At 39.9% G+C, this 14,018-nt stretch overlaps 1 protein-coding gene across 7 annotated transcripts in view; it reads left to right on the forward strand.

Moving 5' to 3' along the window:
* Positions 1-14,018, forward strand: part of pard3aa (par-3 family cell polarity regulator alpha, a) — an 815,271-nt gene that overhangs the window by 526,598 nt on the left and 274,655 nt on the right. For all 7 annotated transcript variants that reach the window (XM_078537538.1, XM_078537552.1, XM_078537545.1 and 4 more), the window contains exons 11-12: positions 2,398-2,526; positions 4,841-4,879. In XM_078537538.1, the coding sequence (XP_078393664.1) occupies positions 2,398-2,526; positions 4,841-4,879 (168 nt within the window). The remainder of the gene's footprint in view (positions 1-2,397; positions 2,527-4,840; positions 4,880-14,018) is intronic.

Here is a 14,018-nt window from a genome sequence, read left to right on the forward strand (position 1 = left end):
TACTGACCTTGAAACCATTACCTGTTACTGAATACCAATGTAAAATTGTGTTGTGCCTACACAGTAAATCATCAACCACTCATCAGAAGCATATATTGAATCAGACATATACCCTGTTACTCTTGTATTTTGAGGAGCTTATTCCTGCCTATCAATACTTTTCCTTGTTTTTCTGTTCTGACATTTTTTTCACCTTACTCTATTTCAGCTACAAAGCAGCTACAAACTTCCAAATAAACATGAGTGAGATAACCAAGAATAAAATGCACAGAAACAATCAAACTGTTTTCAAGCATTCTCTTTGCGATTTTGCTCTTCCCAATGCAGGATTTTCTTTTAACCCTACCTTATATATAATGCAGTATTTCTAATATACTGTTTGCTGTCCTATTGCTCTTATTTCCCAAATTCCTCCTTGCTGTTTTCATTTTCTGTCTTGTCCTTTGCCATTTGGGCTTCTTTTCTTCCTCTTTGGTTTTATGTGGTTTTCTCCCACCGCTACCCCTGCCTCTACACTAATTGTGCCCAATGTTAGGTAAACCACAACTCTCCTTGCCTGATTAGTCACCAAGTCTACATGTCAATCCCTTTCCTGCCCAAATTGCTTTCATGGTGGTTTAGCTGTCTTCCCACTCCTGCTCACACAATGGGCCACAGGATGCCAAAGGGAGGCAGGATGGTCTCAGCTTTCTCCTGCATTGTGAAATTGTCTCCTCATGATAATCCTCCTTCCAGTAGTAGACCCTAACTTTTGTGATGAAAGTAGGAACCAATCGAGAGGGGCCGGGAGGCTTTATTCAACTGCAATCCTTCAATTTTTTATATTTCTTCACACTCATACTCAACTTTATTATGGCATCACAATATTGCAAAATGAGGGAACCCTACAGCACTACGAACTCTGACCTCAGATTGGTGACGTTCAGGAATCCGACAAATACATCAAAGGATTGAGCTACAAAGCAAACTTCAAACACGTTCACCTATCAATTAAGGGATTAATTCAAAATTCTCAGGAATACCAATTTGTAGTATGAGGAGATTCCTATCCAACTTGCTATTTGAATTTTGCTTCAGCTGATGGGGGTTCAAGATCGATCGTGCACATACCCTGGAGCAGTTACACATATTGAAGGATTTCAGAAATCAGTGTGAAGAGAATAAAAAAAACTTTTGAAGTCCTGTTGAACAGTCGCTTCAGAATGAAACTTTTTTAAAAAAATGTTGCTTTTTTTTTTGTATCCTTTACAATAAATAAAGGAAAGCTCCTTTCTAATTTTAGGGCAATGTTCTCCCATATGTTTTGAATAGAAGCTCAATTTGTTCAGCTTTGTGCTACCAATCCAACCCTGTGTTCCTGCAGAGTCCCACACAGCTGGCATTGCTGATGATGTGTTCAGTTACCTTGGTCAGCTTTTAGGAATTTGGTTAAAAATCAAATAGTTGCTCGAATCATTTTGAAGTGGTGCGACTGAAAAAAGACCCTAGTTCCTCCTGTCAGACTCCTACTTTGATACTGGCTGTTTTGAAAGATTGCACATGATGTGATATCAAACAGAAAGATATCTTTTTAAAACTCATGCTAAGTGGGGACTGGTGCAAAAGAAAACTTAGCACTTAAATAGTGGACACTTTAACTGCAACAGCTCATTTTAATTATCAACAGTTTTCGAGCCACAGTGTGAAAAATGAGCTAGACTTGTAAATGATTCCTTTGAGGACTGTGTCAGGATTTTTTTTTTCCATTAGAATATGAAAGAATTAAACTGTAGAATTTCTGTCCATCTCATGAGATGTTGCAAATTAAGAAATACGTAGTTTTGTCTAATTTTCCCATTCTGGTAATTCAGTCTTGTAAAAATGGCTGTAATAAAGCTGATAGGCTGCAGATGCTCTTAACACAAATACAATATTTTAATGATTTTATAGTCAAGATAACCGGCAGTGAACTGTGATTCATAGTTGGTGAGTGGTTGAGATGCTGCCAATATAGGATGTAGTTCATAGATACTGCAGGGCGGGACCTCGCCTGAGGCAGTGGAGTTTCCAGCTGGTTGGTGTGTGAGATTTGTGGTCAGCAAGGCCTCAATGTAATGGGTGTTGAAGAAGACAAATGGGAATCAGAATCTTCTTAATGGTGACCTAGTACCATTTTAGTTCCACTTGTATGCCAGAAGCAGTTTCTTTTCAAACAAACACAAATTTTAAAGTCTAATAATAAAATAGGCTCAACAATCAAATTGGTTAACCTCACTGCATTCAGTGTCCTCTCCATACCAGCATGTCACAAACATCCTTTGCCACACCTAATTTGGGGATCAAAATACTCCAAATCTCGTCTTTGCATTATTGAAGTAGATGTGGGATGTTAATGATGACTCACTGGTGTGATTTCAGGTAAATGGTGTAGATCTAACCGGAAAAATACAAGAGGAAGTGGTAACGCTGCTGAGGAATACCAAGATGGGTGGCACCGTCAGTCTGCTGGTTCTCCGGCAAGAAGAAACTTTCCTCCCCCGGGAGCTGGTGCGTAGAACACCGGGCAAATCAGAGAAACACTAGAATAACCAGGAACTGTTTGTTTGTGTGTTTTTGAATGTTTGCTGTTTGATGGAATCCATCTCCAAGCAATTGTGGGGGGGACTCATTTTTTTGGTGCCACATTACAATTTCAAGATCTTTACTTCATTACAGCTCTTAAAGCTAGGTGAAAACAATAATATCTTAAGTGGGTGTTATATTTCATATTTGATCACCTGGTTTCCATATTCGTAACGTTTTGCAAGGGTTTGATTCAATACTTCCTTTATCATAAATGGCCAAGGATGCAAGCCATTGTTTCAGGTGACCAAGTATAAATCTGCATGATAGTTAACACTATTAAGTTTTTTTTTGCAGAATTTATCATAGTGAGGTTGAATTTATATTTGCATGGCTGACATTTTTGTCAGTGCAGCGGCATTCACTCAAATGTAGCTCAAGTAGCCACATATACATTGCAGAGATCCATAATTGTTGTAGTGGTGGCCCTCTTGGAAAGCAACAATGTTTTTCATTAGGTTTGCTAATTAAAGGAATTGGGTGGGGGTGGTGCTAAAATTGTTTAATGTTGTGTAGTTAAATGAATGGCTTTAGAAAAATTACAATTATGCATCAAGCTAAAGTCAAACCCATTTAATTTCTTAAGAAGCCAACTTATCAAGTTATTGTCAATGCCTCAGCAATATTTGTTTCCTAGGTTTTATGAAAATGACATGCGGATGCTAAGTAACATAATTCCCTATGTGCTCTAGACTGCATTAATTATCATATGCTAAAAGTTTGAGTAGAAATACAGGAGTAATTAAATTACAAAAGGTCCAATCATCATGATCGTCTTTTTCATATTTAGCATATTCTTTGTTTAACTGTGCTGCAGGACTGCCAGTCCATGGGTGAAAAATAAATTGTAATACTTTTGCATCTCCCATCTCTGCTGATTTACTGCCTCTATGCTTCTTTCTTCAGCCAAGAGGACAAAATAGTCTGAGCCAAAGATTTGTGCTTGCCACTTTCTGTGCCAGTGGATGAAAGATATGCTTTTCAGAGCAGTATATACCCCTGCCAATAATTCCTCCCCTTGAGATGCAGTATGCTGGTACTGTGAGCCAGTACATCCAGCAGCACAGCTGAGAACCAGTGAAACCTGCCCATGGGATTCCCAATCACGAGCCCCAATCACAGCTGGGATTTGAACCTGTTTCTTTAGCATGCATGCCCAGCACTGGAGTTTCACAACTGTCATGCTGAGCAATGTACTTATTTTACTGAGTTCTTTTTTGGGGTGGTGGGGAGGGATCCAAATTTTTTATTTGGATCTGAAAATTTTTCGAAAGGCCCTTCTCAATTTCCATTTGTACTTTTTTAAACCGATTACATGTTAATTTTACTACCAAGGTAGAGATGAATTGAAGAAGCAATGACTGAGGCTTTTAGTTTTGTCATTATCAAACTTTAAAAATTGCCACTTCTATTAAATTCTTGACAGCCTTTTGACAAACTTATAATGCATAACATGATAGTTATGTAATGAAGATAGAAGTAAAAGAGATCAATTAAGCACTATATTCTAGTAACTTTTTCTCAAATTTTAAATAAATGGGAAGAAGAAAGCCGTCTACCATTTTGGATTGATGCTGGAAGACGGGAGTAGAATTTGCTTCTGCAAACTGAACCAGTTTACCCTAGCTATGCTGGAGTCAGCGTCAGCTTGATAGGTTGTACCAACTTGGTGTCAGATGATCAGAACTTGAATATACTTTGATATTTCTCCTGAAGCAAAGTTTGATGATTTGAAAAACTAATGTTTTGCTTTCAACTTTGAGCCACCTGCACTTCATTGAAACCAAACTCCAATCCCAAATGATATTCCTGATCTGAGTGACCACATAAAGTCTTGAAGCCATTAATGATTGAAGGAAAATGCTATGTTATTTAACACAAATTCAAAATAAAGTATAATATAATGTAAGTGCAACTTCTTAATAAAGTCCTCTGACTCTTTCGAAAGTAATAGGCAGGTAATAAAATCTTTAAAGCAATTTAGATGTCTACTCAGTGCACACTTGAGACCATTGCCCTTCCATGTGTTAAAAAGAAGGAAGGATTTTGAAATTCAAAAGACTCTTGGAGCTTTTCCTACCGCCACAGTAATTGGTCTCAGCTGTAAAACAGATAATGTGAAAGATGCCCATGAATACTTTCAAACACGGATTGCCTTTGTCACTGTGTTCATCTATGTAACACACATGCCAGTGCCTTCATGCCATGTATTTTTATTCTTTGTTATCTCCACTTCTAGAAAAAGGAATCAAGTCAGATGCAGGCACCAAGTGATTTGGTAAGAGTTCTGTGTTTTAAGTCATACAAACTGTTGTGGTACATCTGGCACAAAATCAAGAAAACAGTTTTGCAGATTCACAATCTTATATACTTTGATGAGCAGTTTGGATTTCTTAGTTCTTAGCACCATAACTAAAATGGAACTATTTACTAAATTGTCATCTATTTAATTTATCTTTCCTGGCTAGAAATTTGTCATTTCATGCAACATTAGGCTGCAGAAATCTCTGCCAAATTACACATACAGCTAAATAAAGCATACTATCAGAACTAACATGTGATTGAGAGTATATCTGCCAAATGTACAAAAAAGCATTGATATTTTTCAGATAGCAGCTAAGATCCACTGTGAAACTCATGAACACAAATTAGGAATTAGTGTCATGCTTTGTACGTGTATGTAGGGGAGCAGCTAGTCTGTCTTCAGAACAGGATTTATTTTATTTCAAGCCCTCTTGATATTGAAAGTTTCCAAACCATCTGGAGTGTAATATATCTCTGAGTATATGAAGTGGTTCACGAAAGCATAATACAACAGTAAGTGTGGTAGTTGCATGACCCAGATAGTGCAGCAATGGTGCAATTAAGAGGCCTTAAAAACTGTCTGCTTTGTAAATGTCATTGTGTATTATAGCACCTTTATTTGAAAATGGCTTGCTAATTACCCGTAGGTGCTTAGTTTACAAATGTATCATTTAATTTTCCTCCAATGTACAGTAGACCAGATGGGACATGTGTAAGTGAAGAGTGGTGACAATAGCTATTTGTTGCTCATGTGTTTCCTTCCCTCCCCAAGTCCCCACCGCCCAATGTTGGAACATTAGCTGAGTGAGAAATCTGCTACATTAGGTGTTCAGTCATATCGATGGATAATATTTTTGTTTACTGGCACTGCAATGTTTGCTGAACTTGGAAATGTATTCAGAGACTCTAGACTTTGATCTAGCTGCAGTTCTTATAAATCTTATCTTGTTTGAAAAACAGTATGTACTATACTAAAATGTAGGTTTTGGTGGGGGTCTCTTCCCATGTAAAGTTGAAAAAAATGTTTTCATAAGAAGCCGGGTAGTCCGCTTTGCTATTGAAGGGAATGTGAATTACTTTTATATCAGATATAAAGGAATAACTTAGTTAATCTGATTGAAAGAACTGCTTGACTTCCATTTCATCATTTCTCCATGTTGCTCACAGCTTATATAGAAATACTTAAACTTATCAGGATGTTCCAATTCTGGGGCACAAATTGTGGTAGTAGAGAGAAATTGTGTGCTCAGTAATACTTCACCAAAGTCACACACTGGTAAGCACTGCAGGCCCCCAAACAAGTTGCTAGGGCTGAGACACTGTAAATGTGAAAAATGTGAAATAGTTCTCAAAGTCGTCGTCATAATGGTGGGAAGACAATTTCAAGATTGCAGAAAACCTATACGAGATATAACACACAGGTAAAACGACTTGGGTAATGTCATACGGTATTGAGAAATGAAAAGGCTTCTAAAATAAACTGTTCCCCTGGAACATTGTTGATCAGTGATCTGGAGCATAATTGTGATTTTGAGCTCCTAACCTGCCTAACTTTGGCACTTCATGTGAGTTGTAACGTGTGAAGTGTTGACACCTTCAAAATATCCATATAGATCAATTACTTTGCGTGAGCGAGGTGCTGATAATCATTGAACAGTGTGTCGTAGCTTTAGGTGTTAATAACTGGCCAGGAGAAAGTAAGGGGAAGAAGAGAAATTTGCATACCAAAACTTATTTATGTGTTTACCCGCCTCATCTGTTGTGAATCATGTGTTCTCTGATAAGCATTTTGTTTGATATTGAGCAGAAATGCAACCTAATGGAGACATGAGGAGAAACTTTTCCACGCAGAGATTGGTTAGGATCTAGAATGTGCTGCCTCCGAGCGTGGTGGAGGCAGATTCAATCAAAGCCTTAAGATGGAATTGGTTATTGTCTGAAAAGGAAGAATGTGTAGGGCTAGGGGATAAGGTGGGGGAATGGCACTGGGCGCATTGCTTATTCAGAGAGCCAGCGCAGACTTAAGAGGCCAAATAGCCGCCTCCTGTGCTGTAACAATTCTATGATTCTGTGAAATCCTTTTCATATTCACTGAAAAATCTCTCTTTCTTTACTGTACCTCTTTTAGACGGCATGCCTATCTCATCACTCTGCTATAATCTCTAAGGAATGGTAAAGATCCTGCATTAAATGTCTCCTGAAAAATTAGTACTTACATTATAATGTAAATGCCATCTTTCCCAATTTGTGTTTGACAAATTTGATTGAATTTTTTGAAGAGGTAACCAGGAGTGTTGTTGAGGATAATGCATTTTATGTGGTCTACATGGACTTTAGCAAGGCTTTTGATAGGGTCCTTCGTGGCGGACTGGTAAAGAAAGTAAAAGCCCATGGGATCCAAGGCAAGGTGGCATGTTGGATCTCCGCAGAAAGCAGAGGGTGATGATAGAGGGATGTTTCTGTGACTGGAAATCTGTTTCTAGTGGGGTTCCGCAGGGCTCGATGCTGGGGCCCTTGTTTGTGGTGTACATAAATGATTCGGACTTAAATGTAGTGGTTATGATCAAGAAGTTCGCGAATGACATGAAAATTGCTAGGATGGTAAATAGTGAGGAGGATAGCCGTAAACTGCAGGAGGATATCAATGGGCTGGTCAGGTGAGCAGAGCAGTGGCAAATGGAATTCAACCCGGAAAAGTGTGAGGTAATGCACTTGGGGAGGGCTAACAAGGTGAGTGATTACAAAATGAATGGTAGGACCCCTGAAGATCAGAGGGATCTTGGTGTGCATACCCACAGATCCCTGAAGATAGCAGGGCAAGTAGTTAAGGTGGTTAAGGAGGCATATGGGATACTTGACTTTATTAGCTGAGGCAAAGAATACAAGAGCAGGGAGGTTATGCTGGAACTGTATAAAACACTGATTAGGCTTCAAATGGAGTACTGCGTGCAGTTCTGGTCTCACATTATAGGAAGGTTGTGATTGCATTGGAGAGGGTGCAGAGGAAATTTACCAGGATGCTGCCTGGGCTGGAGGGTCTGAGCTATGAGGAAAGATTGGATAGGTTGGGGTTGTTTTCTTTGGAGCAGTGAAGGTTGAGAGGGGACCTGATAAAGGGCTATAAGATTATGAGGGACATAGATAGGGTGGATAGGAAGGCACTTTTCCATTAGTAGAGAGGTCAATAACTGGGGGCATAGATTTAAGGTAAGAGGTAGAAAGCTAAGACTGGGCCAGCATTTATTGCCCATCCTAATTGCCCTTTAGAAGATGGTGGTGAGCTGCCTTTTTGAGCCCCGCTGCAATCCATGTGGCGTCGGTACACCCACAGTGCTGTTAGGAAGGAAGTTCCAGGATTTTGACCCAGCAACAGTCAAGGAGCGGTGCTATATTTCCAAGTCAGGATGGTGAGTGACTTGGAGGGGAATTTTCAGGCAGTGGTGTTCCCATCTATCTACTGCCCTTGTCCTTCTAGGTGGTAGTGGCCGTGGGTTTGGAAGGTGCTGTCTAAGAAACCTTTCTGAATTCCTTATTGCATCTTGTAGATGGCACACACTGTTGCTGCTGTGCGTCAGTGGTGGAGGGAGTGAATGTTTGTGGATGTGGTGCCAGTCAAGTGGGCTGCTTTGTCCTGGACGGTGTCAAGTTTCTTGAGTCCAAGTATAATCAGTGTCTTTTCAGTGCCCTTTGAGGTGTTAAAGCTTGAGCTTCGAACTTGTAACAGCTAAAATGTATTGCCCCCTGAATGAGTCAGGAGTTTTTACAATGAAGATGCATAATTAGATAATTCTTGTAATTGATTGCTGCAGGTTGTAGTGATGGCATTCCAGTGGGTTTTTCCAAGTTGATTGTGACAGACGGATTTGCTGAAAATATCAACAGCGTATAATTAGAAAAAGAAGTATCTTGAAATAGTAATTTTATTTCTAATGTGCGCAGCATTCTCCCCTCCCTATATAATTGTTTTATTTTAAGATAATTTAACATGGAATGCAGTTCTGCTATTCATCAATAACAAAATGTCACTTAAGCTACATAACAAACATTTATTTTCCCTCTACCTTTTTTTCTACTTCCTTTCTCTCCACAACTCCTGGAACCCTCCTATCATCATGCTCCCTTTTGTTTCTCACCTCCCACTTTTTAAAATTCTTTCACAGGATGTGGGTGTCACTAGCTAGGTCAGCATTTTTATTGCCCATTTCTAGTTGCCCTTGAGAAGGTGGTGGTGAGCTGCCTTCTTAAACCACTGCAGTCCATGTGGCATAGGTACACCCACAGTGCTGTTAAGGAGGGAGTTCCAGGATTTTGACTCAGCGACACTGAAGGAATGGTGATATAGTCCCAGGTCTGGATGGTGTGTGGTTTAGAGGGGAACTGGCAGGTTGTGGTACTCTGTCCTCCCACGTCCCTACCCCAATTCTTGAGACTCCTCAACCTTCCTGCTCTCCTGTTGCCATCACAGGCTCTATGCCCTCTTAGATAAGCCTTCAACTTACCTCTGTGCCTCTCATGACATCCACGGAAGGGCATTTTGAGGTACCAGTTGCTGGAAATAATATTTGACAAATTAGTTTTTTGAGGATCTAAGATAAAGATGGATAAAGGGGAACAAGAAGATGTAGTGTGTTTGGATTTCCAAAAGGCATTCGATAAGATGCCACATAAAACGATACAAGATAAGAGCTCATGGTTTTGGCATTAGTACATTAACATGGATAGAGGATTAGCTAATTAGCAGGAAACAGAATCGGGATAAATGGGTTATTATCAGGTTTGCAAACTGTAAGTATTGGATGCTACGGGGGTCAGTGCTGGGGCCTCAACTATTTGCAAAGGTAACACCTGTTGTCTTTTCTCTATTACAAGCTGTTTTCTTCAACTCCTCTTCTGTCGTCTCCTCCCTCACCTCCACCAGATGCAAGGAGCTTGTGGATTTTTTTTATCACTGAGATTGAGACTATCTGATCAGCTGTCTCTACCACTTCCTCCCTTTCCCTAGCTCATCAAATTTTATTTAAGGTTCCCCCCAGCCTAACCTTGAACTTGCGTCATCCTCTAGTTTCATCTTGTCCAGAAGTCCACCTCCCACTCACTCAACGTTGTTTCTTCTAAACTCTGATCATCCAACTTCCCCTCCTAGTTTCCATGTTAACTGACATCATTAACAGTTCTCGGTCCTGAGGTACAGTTTCCCTCTCCTTCAAAGCTGTTGTCATCGCCTCTCTCCTCAGCAAACCAACACTTGATCCCTTTGTCCTTGTAAACCACCACTTCCTCTCCAAAGTCCTTGAAGGTGATGTCACTTCCCAAATCCCTGCCCATCTTTCCTGGACCTCCAAGTTTGAATCTCTCCAACCTGGTTTTCCATTCTGCCACAGTACCGAAAAGGCACAAATGCTATCCTATATGGCTGTGACAAAGGCAAACTATCCCTCCTCATCCTCCTTGATGTATCTGCAGCCTTTGACATGGTTGACCATGCCATCCTCCTCCAATGCCTCTCCTCCAGCTTTGGTGGGACTGCTATCTCCTAGTTCCATTCTTATCCAGTCAGAGCCAGAGAGTTACCTGCAATGGCTTCTTCTCCTGCTCCCACACTGTTGACCTCTGGTGTCCACCCCTGCGTCCCCCCACCTCCCCCAACCCCACACAGGAGGATCTATCCTTGGCCCCATGTTATTTCTCATCTACCTGCTGCCCCTCAGCAGCATCACCTGAAAACACATCAGTTTCCACATATACGCTGACAATACCCAGTTCTACCTTAACCAGAAATGTTCCCTTTGAGGTGCATGTGTGTGTGGATGTCCAGCAGCCTGACGGTACCATGCAGGCTAGTTGAGTTGCACCCCACAAGCTAAGGTGCATGCATGGTTGTGCAAAAAGAGATAAATATACCTGGCATTGAAATTGGCCATACACAACAAAGAAGAATTAGAGGGAATATTGCTGGTCACCATCTCTCTTGAATCCTTCACTGTCTCTAAATGATCAGACTGCTGATATTTGGTGGTGGGTGAGCAGACATTTCTTCAATTAAATATTGGGAAGACCAAAGCCATTGATTGTCTTTGCTCCCTACCACAAGTTTTATTTCTAGCCACAGAGTCCCTCCCACTCCCTAGCAAATGTCTGTGACTGAACTAGGCTGTTTGTAACCTTGGTGTCAAGGTTACAAGGTTACCCTGAGATGAATTTCTGACCACATATACAAACCGTCACTAAGACTGCCTATTTCCACCCCTGTACCATTGCCCAATTCCACTCCTGCTTAGCTAATTCATGATGGAAACCCTCATCTATGCATTTTTTAACCTCTGGACTTGACTATTCCAATGCAAGCCTGGTCAGCCTTCCCCTTTCTACCCTCTGTCCACATGAGATCATTGAAAACTCTAATTTCACTTGTCCTCATTTGCGCCAAGTACCATCTACCCATCACCCCCATTCTCATTAGACCATGTTGGTTCCTGGTTAACATCTCAATTTTTAAATTCTCAGTCTTTTTTCAAATTCCTCCCTATCTCTGTCTTCTTTTCTGGACCCACAACCCTGTGAGCTATCTGTGTGCTGCTAATTTTGGTTTCTTGAGCAACCCCTATTTTAATCGCACCATGATCGAAGGATATGCCTTCAGCTGCCAAAGTCCTACCCTCAGGAATTCCCTCTCTATACCTGCTTGCCTCTCTCTACCTCTCTTCCTTCCTTTAAGACATTCCTTGAAATTTATCTCTTTGACCAAGCCCTCATGTGGCTCAAAGTCAAGTGATCAGTAACACTCCGATGAAGCACCTTAGCTTGTTTTAGCACATTACAGGCTCTATGAATCAACTTGTTATTGAAGAAATCTGATCACAGTAGCAACTCTGTGGCAATGGGCATTGGTACTCCCAATCACTGTATTGCAAAACATTTTATATTTAATTAATCCCTTATCAGTTCTTTAGAACCATCCTAATATCACAGCTGGAATTGAAACATACTGAAGAATATCACTTTGTCTCTTTTAATAATTGGACTAGAATCCTTCTTAAAATGTTCTTCACTGATTTATCCTGGAGTGCCAGTCAGTGCTGTTTGGAGTTTTGGCTTATTCTGGTGCACAAATGTTTCTGTAGTTCTCAAAGGCTAATGATCAGAAGTTTAGGAGTGTTAGGAAGTTGTAACATAATCTCACTTCAGTTGGCAGAATCACACGAGTGATGAACAGGCTCCATTTCTCACCTGGTTCAGAAAGCGTTTCTGAAAGAATTGTATATTGTCCATGACCTTTTAGTATGTGGATGCATACATGAGAGTAAGCAATTTTTTGGGGGAGTGGAATGTAGCCAGCATCACTGGAATGAGTTCTCTAATCTTTTACTCCAGAAATTAATGACAATGAAAATATGAAATTTGGGGCCATAGCCAGTGATCTAAACCATCAAAATGTGAAACTCCAGTCATTTTTCAGTGAAATGCTCTAACCATATTGTAGTGGCAGCAAACAGAATAACTTTCAGCCAGGCATATTATGATGTATCTGCCAGCTAAGAGAGATGGAACATGTGGAAATACTCAAACTCCCACGTTTTAGACTGAATAGGCTGAAGTCCAGAGGAAAAAAAAAATCTGGAAATCATATGCTCAAGCGGTTGTTCTTTTAAGCTGATGTGGAAATTATTTTCTCTTTTTTTTGTTTTATATCCTGCACGTACTCTAAATATAGCTATATTAGTAAGCAACGGTTGTTGATGTAATTTTCTTTGTAGAAAGGTCGTTGTACAGCTAAACTGTTGGAGAAAGAGACTGAAATAATGTAGAGCACATCAGTGTAATCCGCCTTTGCAAATGTTGAACAGCTGATTTAAATTGACTTAAGGTCTGGCCACACCCTGTGTATTAAACCTTTCTTCACCTGTTAACTTCACAATTTTTTTTGAACCTCAATTATGGTCATATTTATTGATATGATAAAAATATATCACCATGTAATGGTGGGACCTAGTTCATGCCACAGTTCCCTTCTGAATAATGAGTTACTGACTTCAGAGAGACACTGAATGAAGTTGAGAAATTTCCCATCCCATCCCTGAAAGCGATGGAGAGAAATCATTAATTTGTGCCCACAAGCTCAATTTCTCCTCAGTTTGTGGTTGTAGAATAGTATTGAAAAAAACAGTAAAAAAATTTTATTTTTCATATCAAAACTGCAGCATCAAACAAAACATGCTTGTATCACTCGAATACTGTTTCAATTTGAGAAACCTAGAAAAGGCACGGAAATGTGCAAGTGTACGTTTGTCAAACCGATTACTACTAGGTCTAAGGCAAATTCTATAACCCAATTTACCCTCTTTTTTTTTCTTTCCCCACCGGTTTTCAGCCCTCTCTCTCCTATTGTCCTGAAAGCAGTGAATTGTCACAAAAGTATGGTGCCACACAATGGTTTTCCCTCCTGCAAACCATTATTCTTTATTTGACTCCGTAGACAGTGTATACCAGCAGGCTATTTGTTATTGTGGAGAACTGGAAATTGCAACTAAACTCAGTAGATAGTGATCAGGAGTGCCTAATTGCCCCACCTTGTTTTCAAATCTGTGTGTGCCGAGATTAATTGTAGCACCTTTGTTGCTGCCCCAGATGAGCTCAATTAATCCAAGAAATCAACTAATTGGCATAAAGCAGAACATATATTGAGAATGTGAACCCATTTAATAAGATGCATTATATTTATGCTGTTATGAGAGGGAATTCAGGTTGTGTCATATTATCGCCATCTTGTTTGTTGATTTGTTAATTATTTCACTCTTTTACTGTGCACTAACATAGTGGGCATTTCTTTATGCAATAAGTGAACTTTCACTGTGCTACATTACTTTGTCTCTGTTTCATTCAACAGCATTGGGCAATTTGGAACACAAATTCCCTTGGTGAATCTGTTTCCTTAGAACTTGCATGCTGCACATTCTTTAGTACAGTTAACTTGAAATAAAAACTACTTTAAAGCAGTCATGTTGGATCAGATGAAGAGGAAATGGAAATAAATAGTTTCCTGGAGAAATTGCAAAAATGGGTAAAACATGATGGAGGAAGGAATAAAAGGGGGGAAAAAAGAAATGCAAAATGCA

The sequence above is a fragment of the Cetorhinus maximus genome, chromosome 3, assembly GCF_964194155.1.
Source record: "Cetorhinus maximus chromosome 3, sCetMax3.hap1.1, whole genome shotgun sequence".
In the NCBI taxonomy this organism is placed as follows: domain Eukaryota; kingdom Metazoa; phylum Chordata; class Chondrichthyes; order Lamniformes; family Cetorhinidae; genus Cetorhinus; species Cetorhinus maximus.